Genomic DNA, 17,474 nt, shown 5'->3' with positions numbered 1-17,474 from the left:
TTTTGCACCCTAGTTATCCAGCTTACACAGGTATAAAAAAAAAGGTTGTTTTAATCAAAGCCATTTATATTCACAGCTCTCGATGGTTATGATGAAACTAAGACTTTGAAAGCTGTTTGGAAGAAAAGAGGGAATTTTGCTATGCATACTGTTTTAAAGGAAAGCAGTCTTTCAAATTCTGACAACTGTTAATGTTTTGTATTTGTTTTATTATCAAAATTTAGAAAAAAGAGAAAATGGATTCAAGAATTAACTTACACTATCAGGTGTGAGATGGATAGCTGATGAGAAGTTACTGTGTAGCCCAGGGGGCCAAGTGTGGTGCTCTGTGATACCTGCAGGGATGGAATAGAGGCAGGGGAAGTAGGCTCGAGAGGCAGGGGGTATGTATGTAATTACAGCTGATTTGCATTGCCGTATGGCAGAAACCAACACAACACTATAAGAAGAAACCTTGCCAGGTTTTTTTTTTTTTTAATATTTAATCAAATTAAAAAGAATTAACCTAGGCTGTGTATGTGTTATTCACTTAGTCATGTCCAGCTCTTTGGGACATGGATGAGATAAGGTACTCTGTAATCATTCTGATATTCACAAATGGAGTTATGCCAGTTGGGAAGGTGGAGAGTCGCAGGTTCAACAGCTTATAGAAAGGCTGTGGAAAACAAGAAAGTGCCAACGTTTGGTATTACCTCTCGTCCAAGACCCTAGCTGGCTCCCAAAATCATCTCAGCTACATTTTGCCTTCTTCATTTATCTTTCATTTCTTTTTCCTGAGCCCTCTCACTCCAGTTTACAGAATATAGGGAAATGTTTCATGGCAATTATAAAAATATCTAAAGATATTCTAAACATTTTACAAATGTTTAAAAGTTATTTAAACCTCACTAGATGGTACAGTAAGGCAAAGTTTTTGAGACCAGGAGTCATCAAATTTATGTTTATATTCTCTACAATTTTTTGCACAAGTATGCCCCCCAAAAGGGCAGAATTGCTATGAATGTCCTTGCCATTTAGACAGTGTTGATTTCCTATAAATAAGGATGCTTTTCTGCCTTTAAAGAAATATTGTATGATATTGCAATTTATCTGAGACATATGTGGAATAAGGATAAAACACTGAACATAACTTAGTTAATTTAGATTTAAGAATGAATTGGAGCATTAGTAATGATAACTTATTTTTCCAAAACAGGATAATAATCGTTTCACAACTACAACTTTTCCATGTGTATTAAGTCATTTCAGTCATGTCTGACTATTTGCGACCCTATGGAATGTAGCCCTCCAGGATCTTCTGTCCATGGGATTCTCCAGGCAAGAATACTGGAGTGAGTCTCCGTTTTCTCCTCCAGGGGATCTTCCCGACCCAGGGGTTGATCGCCAGTCTCTTGTGTCTCCTGAGTTGGCAGGTGGGCTCTCTGACACTAGCGCCACCTGGGAAGCCACTGACCTTTAAATGTTCCTTTTCATCTGTTTGCCCCAAAGCCACCTGGGAAGCTCTACAACTTTCTACTTAAGAAAAAAATAAAACAGTGTCTATAAATAATAATATTAATAAATATTTAGGTTTAAAACCAAATAACAGGCATATTTATTTTTAAAAAATTATTTCTATAACTATTTTATTTCAACTGCTGTACCACACTGTATCTTTGGGCTTATATATATATATATATAAGCCCAAATATATATAATAAGCCCAAAAATATATATATATATATATAAGCCCAAAATATATATATATATTTGTGTGTGTGTGTACATTAATCAGAAGTCCTATGAATTAAAACTAGTTTTAAACTAGCCATAACTTCTTTTTTAAATTTATTTTTAATTGGAGGATAATTGCTTTTCAGTATTGTCATAACTTCTTATGAAATGCAATTATATTACTTTTTATATTTAAGATAGACTAAAATGCTGAGATGAATGAATGTATATGCTAAAACAGGTATATGAACTGGAGCCCTAGATTGATAAGATTTATTGAAGATGGTATTTATGTAATCACATTGCTACTAAAGACACTTGCTTTAGAAGATTGTCTCAAGAAAAGAGTCATTATTAGAATAGGCATACGTCTTTGAATGAGATTTTGAAGTATAATAATAATTGGCTTTGGGTTGGGAATCAGTACTGGTTGAAACAAGTTTTAGAGTGCTTAACATGGAAACATAGTCTTGGAGTAGTTATTTTAAGTTTTTTTAACATCCTAAAATATTGACATTCAAAAGTTAAACATAGTTATACAGAGTCTTACTGGTTTCCCCTGCGCAATAGCAAATAATGGCATGTCTCATACTGGGTTTCTCATTGTTTGATAATGCAGTAAGCATTTTCAATGCTTGATAATGCATAAAGTGGGCATTGAATAAAATTTAATTGAATTTAAAAGTGAATATCATCATTACTTGTATCCTATTTAAAAATGCTTATATGAGAAAGTATGGTTGAGATATATATACTATCATGTGAAAAATAATTAGTGAAAATTTGCTAAATAACACAGGGAGGCCAGCCTGGTGCTCTGTTTTGACTTAGAGAAGTAGGGTTGGAGAGGGGAGGCAGGCTCAGGAGGGTAAGGGAAATGTATATAATTATGACTGATTTGTGCTGTTGTACAGCAGAAACAAACACAAATTTTTGGAGCAATTTTCCATCAGTTAAAAAATAAAGCTGAAAAAGTTTATATATCTTTGAAGTAAACATTATACAATACAGTTGACCTTCATTATTTGGGGCAATTATGTTATGTGTGGGCAATTATGTTATGTGTGGGCGCTAGCGGTAAAGAACCCACTTGCCAATTCAGTAGATATGAGATCCCTGGGTCGGGAAGATTCCCTGGAGCACTGCATGGCAACTCACTCCAGTATTCTTGCCTGGATGATCCTATGAACAGTTGAGCCTGGCGGGCTACAGTCCGTAGTGTTGCGAAGAATCGGAAATGACTAAAGCGACTTAGTACCTGCACATGTCCTGCGTAATCATTGCAAACATTGAATTAATGACTACTGAACCATCACTCCTACAGGGAATATAGGAGACCTGAGGGCCTCTGGTCACAACATTTGTATCAATACATAACCTTGATTTATATATTACTGTTTAAAGTTACCTTTTAATGCATGTAATTGATTCATTAACACTGAACTAAAAAAAATTGAACTCACAATCAACAGGATTATAACTTTATGCAAAAGAAGCTTAACTAGCACACATACTTTCTCTTCTTGAGACAGGCCAGCCTTCTTGCACTTAGGAACACTAAACACTATTTTAGCACCACATTTGGGGACCACTTTAAATGATAAAATTGACAAAAAGCACAAAAATGCAAAAAGAAAACACAAAAACACCATGGCACTAAGGATATAGCAAAAAGAACACTGATTATGGGGTGAGAGCTGAAACAAGTAGACAGACCTACCTGTCTGACCTCAGTTGGGAACTTGTGAAACTCTAATTTTTCATCAATCTCTGCATGCAGAAGTCTCTGAATGACCTTGAAAGAACAACCAGCATGGATTAGGGGTTAGAAATAAATCTTAGCAGTAAGGTGAATCAACAAATACAGAATCCACAAATGAGAATTGATTCTATGTGAAATACACAGATCTTAAAAGCATAACTTGAGAGTTTTGATACGTATGTACAGAAAAGCAATTGGTATTCCAATCAAAATATAGAACATTCCAGCACCTCATAAAGTTTCCCTGTACCTCTTACCTTACATTCTTGCTTGCACCCTCCTCCTACAGGCAAGTACTCTCCTCATTTACATCACTACAGTTGTGCCTGTTTTAAAATTTCACATAAAAGGATTCATTCAGTATGCTCTTTGTGTGTGTGTGGCTACATGCTTTTTCTTTCAGCACAGTTTTTTTTTTTTTAATTAGAGGATGATTGCAATAATTGTGATACCTTTTGCCATACACCAATATGAATCAGCATTAGTATACAGATGTCCCATCCCTCTGGAAAACCCCTTGCACCTCCCTCCCCATCCCACCCTTCTTGGTCGTCACAGAGGACTGGCTTTGGGTTCCCTGCATCATAGGACTGACTCCCACTGGCTATCTATTTTACATATGGTAATGTGTATGTTTCAACATTATTTTCTCATATCGTTCCACCCTCTCCTTCCCCCACCGTGTCCAAAATATCTGGGTCTCCTTTGCTGCCCTTCATGTAGAATCTTTAGTACTATCTTTAGATTACATGTATATGTGTTCATATATGATATTTGTCTTTATCCTTCTGACTTACTTCACTCTGTATAATAGGCTCTAGTTTCATTTACCTCATTAGAGCTGACTTAAATGTGTTCCTTTTTATAGCTGAGTAATACTCCATTGTGTATATGTAGCTTCCTTATCCATTCATCTGTTGATGGAGTCTCTGCAATCTTTCATGCAAAACAATGTTTGAACCACCAGGTCATTCGTCTTTATTACTTAGCAACATTTCCTTATTAGAATAGACATTCTATGAATATATAATTATTCCCAGTTGAGTAAAGCTGCTGAAACCTTCCTATACAAGTATTTTTGCAACATGCCTTTTGATTTGGGGTGGGAAATACTTAAGAGGGAATTGTTGGGTCATAAAATTAATATATGTTTAACTTTATTTAAAAATTATCAAAGAGTTTTCGAAAGGGATTGTACCATTTTGCATCCCACCAGCAATGTATGAGAGTTCAAACTGACCCAAATCCTGGTTAGTCCTTTTAATTTTTAGCAACTGAAGTGGTAAAAATTGTATATCAATGTGGCTTTAATTCCCCTTATGACTGACAATGTCAAGAAATGTTTCACCTGGTTATGAGTAATGAATTTACCTTTATTTGTGTTGTGACTTTTGCCCATTTTTGTCTCCCAAATATTGGTTTATAAGAGATTTGTTGTATTTCAGTATGTTCCATTTTCAGATAAATGTGTTGTAAATATTTTTCTCTAGTCTCTGTCTTGACTTGAATTTTCTTAATCATGTCTATTGATGAGAGGGAATTTTAAATTTTGATGACTCCCAATTTATCAAGTGATTTTCATGTCCTCTAGGAAATCTCTTTAAACCCTGAAGTCATGAAGATACTTACTTTATGTTATCCCAGAGAAACTTTACAGTTAGGCTTTGTTTTGGGGTCTAAAATCAGTATAGACTTAAGTCTTGTGTCTTGAGTTAAGTAGAAATTGAGACACATTTTCCCCTTTATTTAACCAGTTGTTTAAGCACCAAGTTTTGAAAAAAATCAAAGCAAAGAAACAAACACCTTTTCTTTCTCCATAGTATTGCCTTAGAGGCTTTGTCAAAAAAAAAAAAAAAAAAAGGACCACATATGTTTGAGTCTAGTTCTAATTTCTTTCTGGAATACTGTAGCTTTATAATAAGTCTTCAAATCAGAAGATAAGGTCTCAATTTTTGTTTTTTCTTTTGATAATATTTAATACTTAAGGTTTTAAAAATCCTTATAAATTATACAGTTTTGTCTTTTTATTGCTACAAAGACTAGTATTGGAATTGTGACTAGGATGGCATAATATATGTTCATTTAAGTCTTTAATTTCCTCTGCAGTGATTTAGAAGTTTCAGTGTGAAACTTTTAAAGCTTCCCATATGACTCTAAGGTGCATATAAGGTTAAAAAAAAAAAAAGATCACTTAAGCTAGGCTCTTTTTTTCTCAAAGGATTCTAGGTGCCTGAAAGGAAAGAATCCATCCCATCTCTAAGATTCTACTTATTAAGTTAGTGAAGTAGTCATATATAGCAACACATAAAAAATGTCACACAGTAGGGGCTCCCCAGTGTATATTTCTAACTTAGAGCTTCCAAACAAAGGGTTGTTTCTGAATGAAGGCATGTTACAAAGTGACTTTCTCTCTTTACCTCTCAGTTCAATTCAGTTCAGTCGCTCAGTCATGTCCGACTCTTTGCAACCCCATGAATCGCAGCACGCCAGGCCTCCCTGTCCATCACCAACTCCCAGAGTTCACTCAGACTCACGTCCATTGAGTCAGTGATGCCATCCAGCCATCTCCTCCTCTGTCGTCCCCTTCTCCTCCTGCCCCCAATCCCTCCCAGCATCAGAGTCTTTTCCAATGAGTCAACTCTTCGCATGAGGTGGCCAAAGTACTGGAGTTTCAGCTTTAGCATCATTCCTTCCAAAGAAATCCCAGGGTTGATCTCCTTCAGAATGGACTGGTTGGATCTCCTTGCAGTCCAAGGGACTCTCAAGAGTCTTCTCCAACACCACAGTTCAAAAGCATCAATTCTTCGGCACTCAGCCTTCTTCACAGTCCAACTCTCACATCCATACATGACCACAGGAAAAAGCATAGCCTTGACTAGACGGACCTTAGTCAGCAAAGTAATATCTCTGCTTTTGAATATACTATTTAGGTTGCTCATAACTTTTCTTCCAAGGAGTAAGCGTCTTTTAATTTCATGGCTGCAGTCACCATCTGCAGTGATTTTGGAGCCCCCAAAAATAGTCTGACACTGTTTCCACTGTTTCCCCATTTTTTCCCATGAAGTGATGGGACCGGATGCCATGATCTTCGTTTTCTGAATGTTGAGCTTTAAGCCAACATTTCACTCTCCACTTTCACTTTCATCAAGAGGCTTTTTAGTTCCTCTTCACTTTCTGCCATAAGGGTGGTGTCATCTGCATATCTGAGGTTATTGATATTTCTCCCGGCAATCTTGATTCCAGCCTGTGTCCCTTCCAGTCCAGCATTTCTCATGATGTACTCTGCATAGAAGTTAAATAAGTAGGGTGACAATATACAGCCTTGACGTACTCCTTTTCCTATTCGGAACCAGTCTGTTGTTCCATGTCCAGTTCTAACTTTTGCTTCCTGACCTGCATACAGATTTCTCAAGAGGCATGTCAGGTGCTCTTGTGTTCCCATCTCTTTCAGAATTTTACACAGTTTATTGTGATCCACACAGTCAAAGGCTTTGGCATAGTCAATGAAGCAGAAATAGATGTTTTTATGGAACTCTCTTGCTTTTTCTATGATCCAGCACATGTTGGCAATTGGATCTCTGGTTCCTCTGCCTTTTCTAAATCCAGCTTGAACATCAGGGATTTCATGGTTCACGTATTGCTGAAGCCTGGCTTGGAGAATTTTGAGCATTACTTTACTAGCATGTGAGATGAGTGCAATTGTGTGGTAGTTTGAGCATTCTTTGGCATTGCCTTTCTTTGGGATTGGAATGAAAACTGACCTTTTCCAGTCCTGTGGCCACTGCTGAGTTTTCCAAATTTGCTGGCATATTGAGTGCAGCACTTTCACAGCATCATCTTTCAGGATTTGAAACAGCTCAACTGGAATGCCATCACCTCCACTAGCTTTGTTCGTAGTGATGCTTTCTAAGGCCCACTTGACTTCACATTCCAGGATGTCTGGCTCTAGATGAGTGATTACACCATTGTGATTATCTGGGTCGTGAAGATCTTTTTTGTACAGTTCTTCTGTGTATTCTTGCCACCTCTTCTTTATATCTTCTGCTTCTGTTAGGTCCAGGCCATTTCTGTCCTTTATTGAGCCCATCTTTGCATGAAATGCTCCCTTGGTATCTCTAATTTTCTTGAAGAGATCTCTAGTCTTTCCCATTCTGTTCTTTTTGTCTATTTCTTTGCATTGATCCCTGAAGAAGGCTTTCTTATCTCTTCTTGCTATCCTTTGGAACTCTGCATTCAGATGCTTATATCTTTCCTTTTCTCCTTTGCTTTTCGCCTCTTTTCTTTTCATAGCTATTTGTAAGGCCTCCTCAGAAGCCATTTTGCTTTTTTGCATTTCTTTTCCATGGGGGTGGTCTTGATCCCTGTCTCCTGTACAGTGTCACGAACCTCATTCCATAGTTCATCAGGCACTCTATCTATCAGATCTAGGCCCTTATCTATTTTTTGCTTCCACTGTATAATCATAAGGGATTTGATTTAGGTCATACCTGAATGGTCTAGCAGTTTTCCCTTCTTTCTTCAATTTAAGTCTGAATTTGGCAATAAGGAGTTCATGATTTGAGCCACAGTCAGCTCCTGGTCTTATTTTTGTTGACTGTATAGAGCTTCTCTATCTTTGGCTGCAAAGAATATAATCAATCTGATATCAGTGTTGACCATCTGGTGATGTCCATGTGTAGAGTCTTCTCATGTGTTGTTGGAAGAGGGTGTTTTCTATGACCAGTGCATTTTCTTGGAAAAACTCTATTAGTCTTTGCCCTGCTTCATTCCGCCTTCCAAGGCCAAATTTGCCTGTTACTCCAGGTGTTTCTTGACTTCCTACTTTTGCATTCCAGTCCCCTATAATGAAAAGGACATCTTTTTTGGGTCTTAGTTCTGAAAGGTCTTGTAGGCCTTCATAGAACCGTTCAACTTCAGCTTCTTCAGCATTACTGGTTGGGGCATAGACCTGGGTACCATGATATTGAATGGTTTGCCTTGGAAATGAACAGAGATCATTCTGCCATTTTTGAGATTGCATCCAAGTACTGCATTTTGGACTCTTTTGTTGACCATGGTGGCTACTCCATTTCTTCTGAGGGATTCCTGCCCACAGTAGTAGATATAATGGTCATCTGAGTTAAATTCACCCATTCCAGTCCATTTTAGTTTGCTGATTCCTAGAATGTCAACATTCACTCTTGCCAGCTCTTGTTTGACCACTTCCAATTTGCCTTGATTCATGGACCTGACATTCCAGATTCCTATGCAGTATTGCTCTTTACAGCATCGGACCTTGCTTCTATCATCAGTTACATCCACAGATGGGTATTGTTTTTGCTTGGTCATTTAACAATTTCTTCAGCTTAAAACAAACAAAAAAAGGTATTATGTGCCTACCCAAGTATCATATTACATTTTCTTTCTGATTGTAGTTGGTCATATTTATATGGTTCAGATTTACATGTAAAAGTACAGGATTAAATTGCATCAATTTATTTATGAGATTTATTTAGATAACATAAGAAATAGTATGTGGCATATCGGGCTTTCCTGGTGACTCAGTGGTGTAGATGGGGTTCCGTCCTTGGATTGGAAATGGCAACCCACTCTAGTATTCTTGCCTGGAGGATTCAATCCCTGAGGAAGGAAATGGCAACCATTCTAGTATTCTTACCTGGAGAATCCCACAGACAGAGGAGCCTGGCGGGCTATAGTCCATGGGGTTGCAAAAGGTCGGACACACCTTAGTGACTAAAACGACAACAAACATGGCATATCTATAAAGAAGTGTATATTCCCTTTTTCCTTCATACTGCATAAACGGATAACTGGTAACTTATGGGGTATATTATTAGCACCTCAGAGAATACTTTAACTGTCTAAAGATGACTTTGTAGTCTCAGAGATTTTTCTCTCAAGATTAAATGTTGAGGAAAACACTGAAAACTCTAGTCACTGTAATTTTATTTGAAGCATTTTCAAACAGATGTTACATCTTGGTTTGTGACTATATTTTAAATACTTTCTTTTTTTCCGTATTCATTAAACCAGTCTTTTCTTCTTGTCTCTAATAAGAGAAACATCTGTTTCTCCTTGTTCAATCAAAGTAACCACCTCAAGAGTCTTACTTTAAAAATAATACCATTAGAAAGTCAGCCTGGGTAGAATATGCTTCATTAACATTTTGCATTTGCATACAAAACAAGTTTTCCTAGCAATTATAAGTTAAGGAGGTGTTAGAGGAAAAATTATAAAACAATTTATTTATTTTAAGAAAAATGAAGCCAGAAGCTGGAATATGGTTTCAAAGATGTTGGTTTTAGGTTAAAAAATTCTCTTTGTAAAAAGTTTTCTTTTGTAATGTACAGTTTAAAAGTTTTTATTATTAATTAGTGAATAACTGGAGGTATCTATCCTAAAGTATATTCAAATAATCTTTATAAACATATAACAAAATTGTTGTAATAGTATACATTTTTAAAACAAAAATACTTTGGAAAATATGTACTCCAGTTTATATCAGTCTCCTCAAAATTGGCCATCAGGGGAAGTCATTGCTTGGAATTGAATTTAGTATTTGGAAATATTCCACAGACATTCAGAATCATACCTATTGAATAATGTATTTGGACAAAAAAAAAAAAACACATTTTGGGGAAGTGAAAGTGCATCTGTAACTATGAAGGAATAAGCCTTTTTTTATTGTATAGCTCAAGGTTGGCTTTAGAAATTTTTGACCTTGATATTAACAAGAAACTAGGACTTCCCTGGTAGTTCAGAAAGTAAAGAATCTGCCTGCAATTCAGGAAGCATGGGTTCGATCCTTGGGTTGGGAAGATCCCCTGGAAAAAGGAATGGCAACCCACTCCAGTATTCTTGCCTGGAGAATTCCATGGATAGAGGGACCTATCAGGCTATAGTCCATGGAATCACAAAGGGTCAGACACGATTGAGGGACTAACACTTGCAGTACGTTTTCATATATAGCTATCTTCCCCACTCCCCAAATTCCTCAAGACTTATTGCACTATAGGATTCATATGGGGAGGCAGGTATTTATTGATGAAGAAAATAGATTTTTAGTCATTTCATAATAGACCATAAAGAAAGCTGAGTGCCAAAGAATTGATGCTTTTCAACTGTGATGTTGGAGGACTCTTGAGAGTCTCTTGGACTGCAAGGAGATCCAACCAGTCAATCCTAAAGGAAATCAGTCCTGAATATTCATTGGAAGGACTGATGCTGAAGCTGAAGCCCCAGTAGTCTGGCCATCTGATGCAAAGAACTGACTCATTGGAAAAGACCCCGATGCTGGGAAAGATTGAAGGTGGGAGGAGAAGAGGACGACAGAGGATGAGATGGTTGGATGGCATCACCGACTCAATAGACATGAGTTTGAGCAAGCTCTGGGAGTTGGTGATGGACAGGAAAACCTGGAGTGCCGCAGTCCATGGGGTCACAAAGAGTCGGACATGACTGAGCAACTGAACTGAATAGTTAATACTTACAGAATTAATGTATAACAAGCCAAGTTGGTATTTAGAGAGCTAGTCTTACTCACTGAATACAAGCAATAGCTAATATCTATTGAGCACTAACTTGCTGCCTATTAGTGTGCCACCTGGGAACCCCAGCTTGCATGTGCCAGACACTGTTCTAAGTAACAGTATATACACATAATCCTCATAACAACCCTATGAAGTAGATATTTTCAATACTCTTACTTAATAGAAAAGGAAACTGAGGCTTAAAGTGGTTAGCTTGCTGAAGGTGCAGCTATTAGGTGAGCAAAAATGAAATGTATATCCAGATGTCTGATTTCAGAGTTTGTGTTCTAGACTCTGACGCTGTTCGGCCTCACTGATGGTCAGCCTATATGAGTCAGATACCCCTGGCTTCTAATTCACCTCCATGTCATATGGAGCTTGTCAGCCTAAAGCCAATGGGACCCCAATGTAAGACAATCTATGTTCCCAAAGAGATAATATGAGTACCTTTGGACTTAACTTGCATATAGAATTGCTTAGGGCTGTGGGTTAAAAATGTTTCTAATATTTAATTACTAATTTTTTAATCACATACATAAATAATTTAGAAAGTTCATTTTTCACTCTCACTTTTTGGAAATAGTTTTGTTCAAATTTCTTCAAATCAGTGTCTTTGTCATAACTTTGTGAGTCATCTAACACATTTGCAGAACAAATCATCTTCAGCTCTAAGTTGTTTGATTACAGAAATTTCCCCCATGTCTAATGCAGTCACTGGACATTTTCTAAGTTTAAAGTGTCAATTAGCATAATGTTAGGATACTTTTTTTCGGTCTCATATGTATATATTCATCATCTCCCCATTGTTACTATATTGCTGTCTTATTTAAAAGGCTTGTTATAACTACACCAATATATGTAATTGCAATGCAATAACCCCCAAAGAAAAAGTTCTCTGTTCCTGTTTCAGATTTTTTTTCTTTGTAAAATGAACTCATCAACCGTCCTTGATTTTTGACCTAATGATATAGATACAGTTATGCTGTTTCCTAGGTGCTTGGCCCTGTTCTAGTGCTACTGAATCCCTAATTCATCTACTCCTCAAAACCAGCCTACAACATGGATACTATTATTTGCTTTCTAGAGAAGAGGAGCCCGAGGCACAGAAAGGTTCAGTAAACTGCCCAGGCTGACAAGGGTCAGAGCAAAAACAGGCAGCCTGGCTCCCGTCTCAGTCATTCGGGGCTACCACACTGTTTCCCTGCCTTTCTGCCATCTTGATGCCCACTGCTGAGAAAAGGCAATAGATTGACAAGTACCGAGTTAGGTAGTGCCAGGCATATCCAAGGCTCCTAGGAAATGTTAGCTGCATGACACTTGAGTCTCTTTGTTAAGTATCAGTAACTAACAGCATCCTACTTTGGTCTGGTCCTGAGTCCCTCTCCAGGCACCAAGACACCACTGTGTCCAAGATTATGGATCGGGTCCCTGGTGAGTCTCTCCGTTCCCAGGGACACTTGTTGCTCTAAAATACTGAGTGAAGGGATACTACCACTTTACTAGCAAATGAGAAGCAATGCCTTAATCCTGTTTGGTGATGTGTTCTTTGTTGGTTATGACTCATAGGATTCTAATAAACTTTGGGATGATGAGACATTTTTTCCCCTGAATACTATACTGATCCTTGTAGGTGTATCTCTTATGATCAGCTGTAGTATTCTGAGTGAATGTCAGAGTGCTCAGTCATGTCCAGTGCTGTGTGACCCCATGGATTATAGCCCACCAGGCTCCTCTGTCCATGGGAAGAATACTGGAGTGGGTTGCCATTTCCTCCTCCAGGGGATCTTCCTGACCCAGGGATTGAACCCACCTCTCCTGTAGCTCTTGTATTGGCAGGTGGACTCTATACCACTGAGCCATCTGGGAAACCCCTATTCTGAGTGAGCGTTATATATTAAATTCCAAAAGCTCTTAAATTTTGCTAATATTCCATTTCATATGAATTAAAAATACTAAACAATATTATTTTTGAAAATACCTCAGGCTCTTCATATAGCTTCTCTAAAAGCAAAATTAATTCTCTATTACTTCCTGCAGGTGGCTGGTGGTCCAGGAAATGATACAGGCAAGCTCATTAGTGGTGTTTCATACAAGTTGTTCAGGCCTCACTTACACTGAAGGGAATGGACATAAGCAGAGGGAAATTATGCTGAAACTGTGGCATCTTCTTTTTTTGCACCGAAAAATTTAATGACTGAGTTCTGAGTAGTGGTAAAAACTTGTTCAAGTGCAAAAGGTCTAGATTAGGATCTCAGCCCAACAAACTGACAAAAGATAGCATGTTCAAGATCATTGATTGATCCACTCATTATAACATGAAGGGGGTAAACACACAGTTCTGTTTGCTGAGTTTCACAAAGTATAGAGATGATTTAAATGAATACTTCTGGGCTTACTTTAATATGCCTTGGGGAAACAGTGCTAGTAGAATTTGCTTCTCAAACGTACGAAATTCCCATTCATATTGCATTTTAAGGGGAAAAAAACATCAATGTAAGAAAATACTGAAAGACATGTAGTAGTGGGATCTTCCATTACAACAAAAATCAGATAACGTAAATGTTAAAAATTGGCAGATGAAGCTGGATGGTGTCTCGGTTTATTTGCAACTCTGATGCTGTATGAAACAAAGGTACCCCAGGAGCTGAGCTCCCTCCAGGCTGGTGGTGAATGCACATGTCTGTGTGTCTGGTATAAGAGAGTTCTGATCATGGATGCAGAGAGTCTACATGCCATGTTTAATTGTTGCTTTTCTTTGCTTGTTTGTTTGCTATTTATAAGAAATCAGTCTCTGGAGCTCGGTATGTCTGAGTTCTAGTTCCTAGTTCTGCCATTTACCATGTATAGAATGCCTAAACATTGTTATGTTCAGTTTTCCCACCTACTTATTGGGGATAGTAATTTTTTAAAAAGTTATTTTGGGGGAATACGGTTTTGAACTGTTACTGTTAATCATCAAGAGGTATGCCTCAGCAATCTGATAGGAATGGGCCCCAAATATAATAAACCAAAAATCAAGAGTTGTGTTTTAATAACATGTGGTTATAGAGAAATTTTAAGCTGTAACATTTTCTTTTGAGCAATGAGTCATTTTTCAATGGGCCAAAAATGACCCATTGCTCAAAGGAAAATATGTTGCTTCTTAAAATTTCTCTTTAACTATGTTATTAAACACACACACACACACACACACACACACACACACACACACACACACACCCTTGATCATTAACATTAACAGTTCAAAACAGTAATTGGAATTAAAATGAATAGAAATCACAGTTCAAGCTCAGAAGCAGCAGTGGGTGCTATCAATAAGGCAGCTTTTTTTCTGAGATCCAATTTCTCTAGTGATTAAATTTCTTGAAAAAAATAATCTTTTAATTTTAATCTGATAGAATAATAGACCTTTTTGTCATGAACAGTTAAACTTATGATTTTCCATTTATAAGTTAACTTTATGATGAAGTTTTCATGAGAATTTTTTAGAAAGGCTTTCTGGTCTACAGTTTAGAACAGAAAGCCCAGTTGCCTAAGATAGCTTGTAAATGACTTTCTTTGGATGTATTATTATTTAGGATGAAAGATTTATAACATTACTGTGCTTGGGACCTATACCCTCAAAATATGTTTCAAAGCAGGGTTCATCACACTATAGAGGCCAAAACAAAATCAAAGCCATACAGTTCTGTGGCTAATTAACTTTAACCCCAGTTTTATACTTTAACGGAAAATGTTATGGTGAAGTTATCCTCATCCATGGATCAATTCTGTGCGGGAACCCAAAAGCAACCTAAATAGAGGAGGAATTGTTTCAGTTAACACTACTACTTGTCTGGCAGCTAACTGACTTCCCTTTTAGAATAAGACTGTATATTTACATAGTAATTTCAGAGTGCAAAAAACCTTTATCTATGTAATTGTTTATATTATGGATTTCATAATTTGAAAATTATTTAGTATTCATTATTTTGGGGCTGGGTTTTCTGTCTTCCTCCATTGAAATAAAATGTGCTCAATAAGTATTACTAAGTTAAAATTTTAAAATCCTAAAAAAAAAAAAATACCTGAAGGGGTGATTATTTGCAATAATATTTACTAGTATAATGTTGGTTAATACCACATATATGTGACTATCTTCAAGCCCCAAGAAGCCTTCCAGTTTTTTCTTTAAAATGGCATTTTTATTTAATATTGTACACCAATCATTCGTTTAGGCTTTATTCTGTAAAGGAAAATGATGCCTCGGTAAACAGTTTAGGTTTTGTGGATCATACCGTCTCTGCAGCAATTGTTTAACTCTGTAGAAAGACGATATATATACCAGGTGAGTGTGGCTATATTCCAGTAGATTTTATTGTGGACTCGAACACTTGAATTTTATATGATTTTTGCATGTAATTTAATATTGTTATTCTTTTCATTTATTTTCAACATTTTAAAATGTAAGAACTATTTTTAGCTCCCAGGCTGTACAGAAACAGATGGTAGCAGGCAGTATTTGGCCTGTAAGCTTTGGTTTTCAGACCTCTGATCAGAGGCTTGGAACCCTCCTTGCTCCATCGATTTTCTCTCATTCCGTTTTTGGATACTTTTCTGTGCTAGGCTTGTCTGTCTTTTGTGAGGCGGAAGTGCACCTTCAATAACTCCTACCCTATGGATTCTAGATTAAGCTGTCTGGAGCAGTCTAGAACACACTATCTTCCCTTTGCATAGGCCTTTGTAAGGTGAAAGAAAGCCGCTATGACTCAGATTTCTGTGTGTCTTAGTATTCCTTGTACTATTTCCAGGTACTTTTGTTCAAAGGCTGTTCTCTTGTCTTTGCTCCTTAATTTTGTAATTATTCTTTGTAAAATGAATACAAACTGAACAGTATCTTTTATTTTCTGTCTAATGGAGAACTAAATGGATTTTGTTTTTAAAGATCTTTGTACTAAGCAAGAGTGAAATGTGATTGTTAAGGAGTTCATTTATTTAGTTGGTGTCTTGTTAAATATAACCTAATTAATTATAATGATATCTTATTTGTAAATGATTAGATAATCCTGGTATCATTTATCATACCTATTAGTGGTCAATTAGCACAAATAACTGCTGTAGGGGAGGAAGATTTGTCCTTTATTTCCTTCTAGGTTCTTTGGCTGATTTAAAAATTAAATTGAAATAGATTAGCAGCAGGGAAACAAGTATAATTTCATATGTATGGCGCTCACAGAAAACTCAAAGAAGTAACCAACCAGTGTAGACAGATTTTATACCTTTTAAGACAAAGATAAAAAAATATATATGTGAAGAACTGACAAAAATTTAGGCTTGGGGTAGCAAATTAAGAAGAATAAGGATTGTTTATACAGCCTTCTTGGCTCTAACTTCCCTCTTCCTGGTGATAAGGAAGCCTGTTACCCTCCTAGTACAGGGAGGGAATTTCTTCACATGAAAGACTTACTTTTTGCTTTCAGGGAGACAAAAAGGGTGTCAGAGTATTCTTATTGCTCTGGCTGTTTCTTAAGTAACTTTTTTTTCAAAATAATCAATATGCTGAAATAGCATTTTCTGTGATGGCATGTTCTATTTTCCTTCATAGCTAGGCCCTATTTGGTCCAGTGGAGGAGACAATGATTTATAATATTAAAGAAATGTGAGATATTAATTGTAGCTACACTGAATTTTTCTAGATCAAAATATATTAATTTTATTTGCAAAGCTCTGTTGCTATTAAAAATTATTTAAAACCAAATAATCTTTTAAAAAATGGTCTTTCTTCTTGTATTTAACAGGTTCTGGTTTGAATGATGGCCAGTGGCATGAGGTCCGTTTCCTGGCTAAGGAGAATTTTGCTGTTCTCACTATCGATGGAGATGAAGCCTCAGCAGTTCGAACTAACAGTCCTCTTCAAGTTAAAACTGGCGAAAAGTACTTTTTCGGAGGTAGGACTACCGGTTTTTTTAATGGCTAACTAATGCATTGCTAAAAATGGAGTTTCAATAAAGTTTGATTATGAAGTATTTCTGTTGATTCAGTGGACTCCGTAGATCTCAGGTAAAAGCAGACAAATTCTGTAATCCCACTGAACTAAAAGGAGTAGTAAATTTATTTCTTCATGATAATATTAACATGCTGTCAACATTTTCTTCTAGTGCCAATATTCTAAGTATAAAGCATGAGATTCTGAATCCCTTCATTCTTGAAATATTGTTCTTAAGAATCATGTCCTTGGATTATATATTGCTTATCTGTTGCTGTGTTACTAATTACTCCAAACCTTAGTAATTCGTTTAATGTTTGGCTTAAAAGAACAAACATGTAATATTATCTCACAATTTCTCTAGATTGCAAATTCAGAAATGATTCAGCTCTCCTGAGCTTGTACTCAAGTTGTTGGCCATGGCTATATTATATGAAGTTTTAACTGGGCTGGAGGGTCTGCGTCCAAGAAAGTACACTCACTTGGCTGACCGTTTGTGCTGGCT

General features: G+C 36.7%; 1 protein-coding gene across 1 annotated transcript in view; it reads left to right on the top strand.

Moving 5' to 3' along the window:
- CNTNAP2 (contactin associated protein-like 2) overlaps positions 1-17,474 on the top strand; it is a 2,354,843-nt gene that overhangs the window by 1,231,553 nt on the left and 1,105,816 nt on the right. Inside the window, exon 10 of the mRNA XM_018046828.1 lies at positions 16,782-16,931. Coding sequence (XP_017902317.1) covers positions 16,782-16,931 — 150 coding nt within the window. The remainder of the gene's footprint in view (positions 1-16,781; positions 16,932-17,474) is intronic.

This window comes from Capra hircus, chromosome 4, assembly GCF_001704415.2.
Source record: "Capra hircus breed San Clemente chromosome 4, ASM170441v1, whole genome shotgun sequence".
Classification (NCBI taxonomy): domain Eukaryota; kingdom Metazoa; phylum Chordata; class Mammalia; order Artiodactyla; family Bovidae; genus Capra; species Capra hircus.
This window is presented reverse-complemented; position numbering and strand designations above follow the sequence as displayed.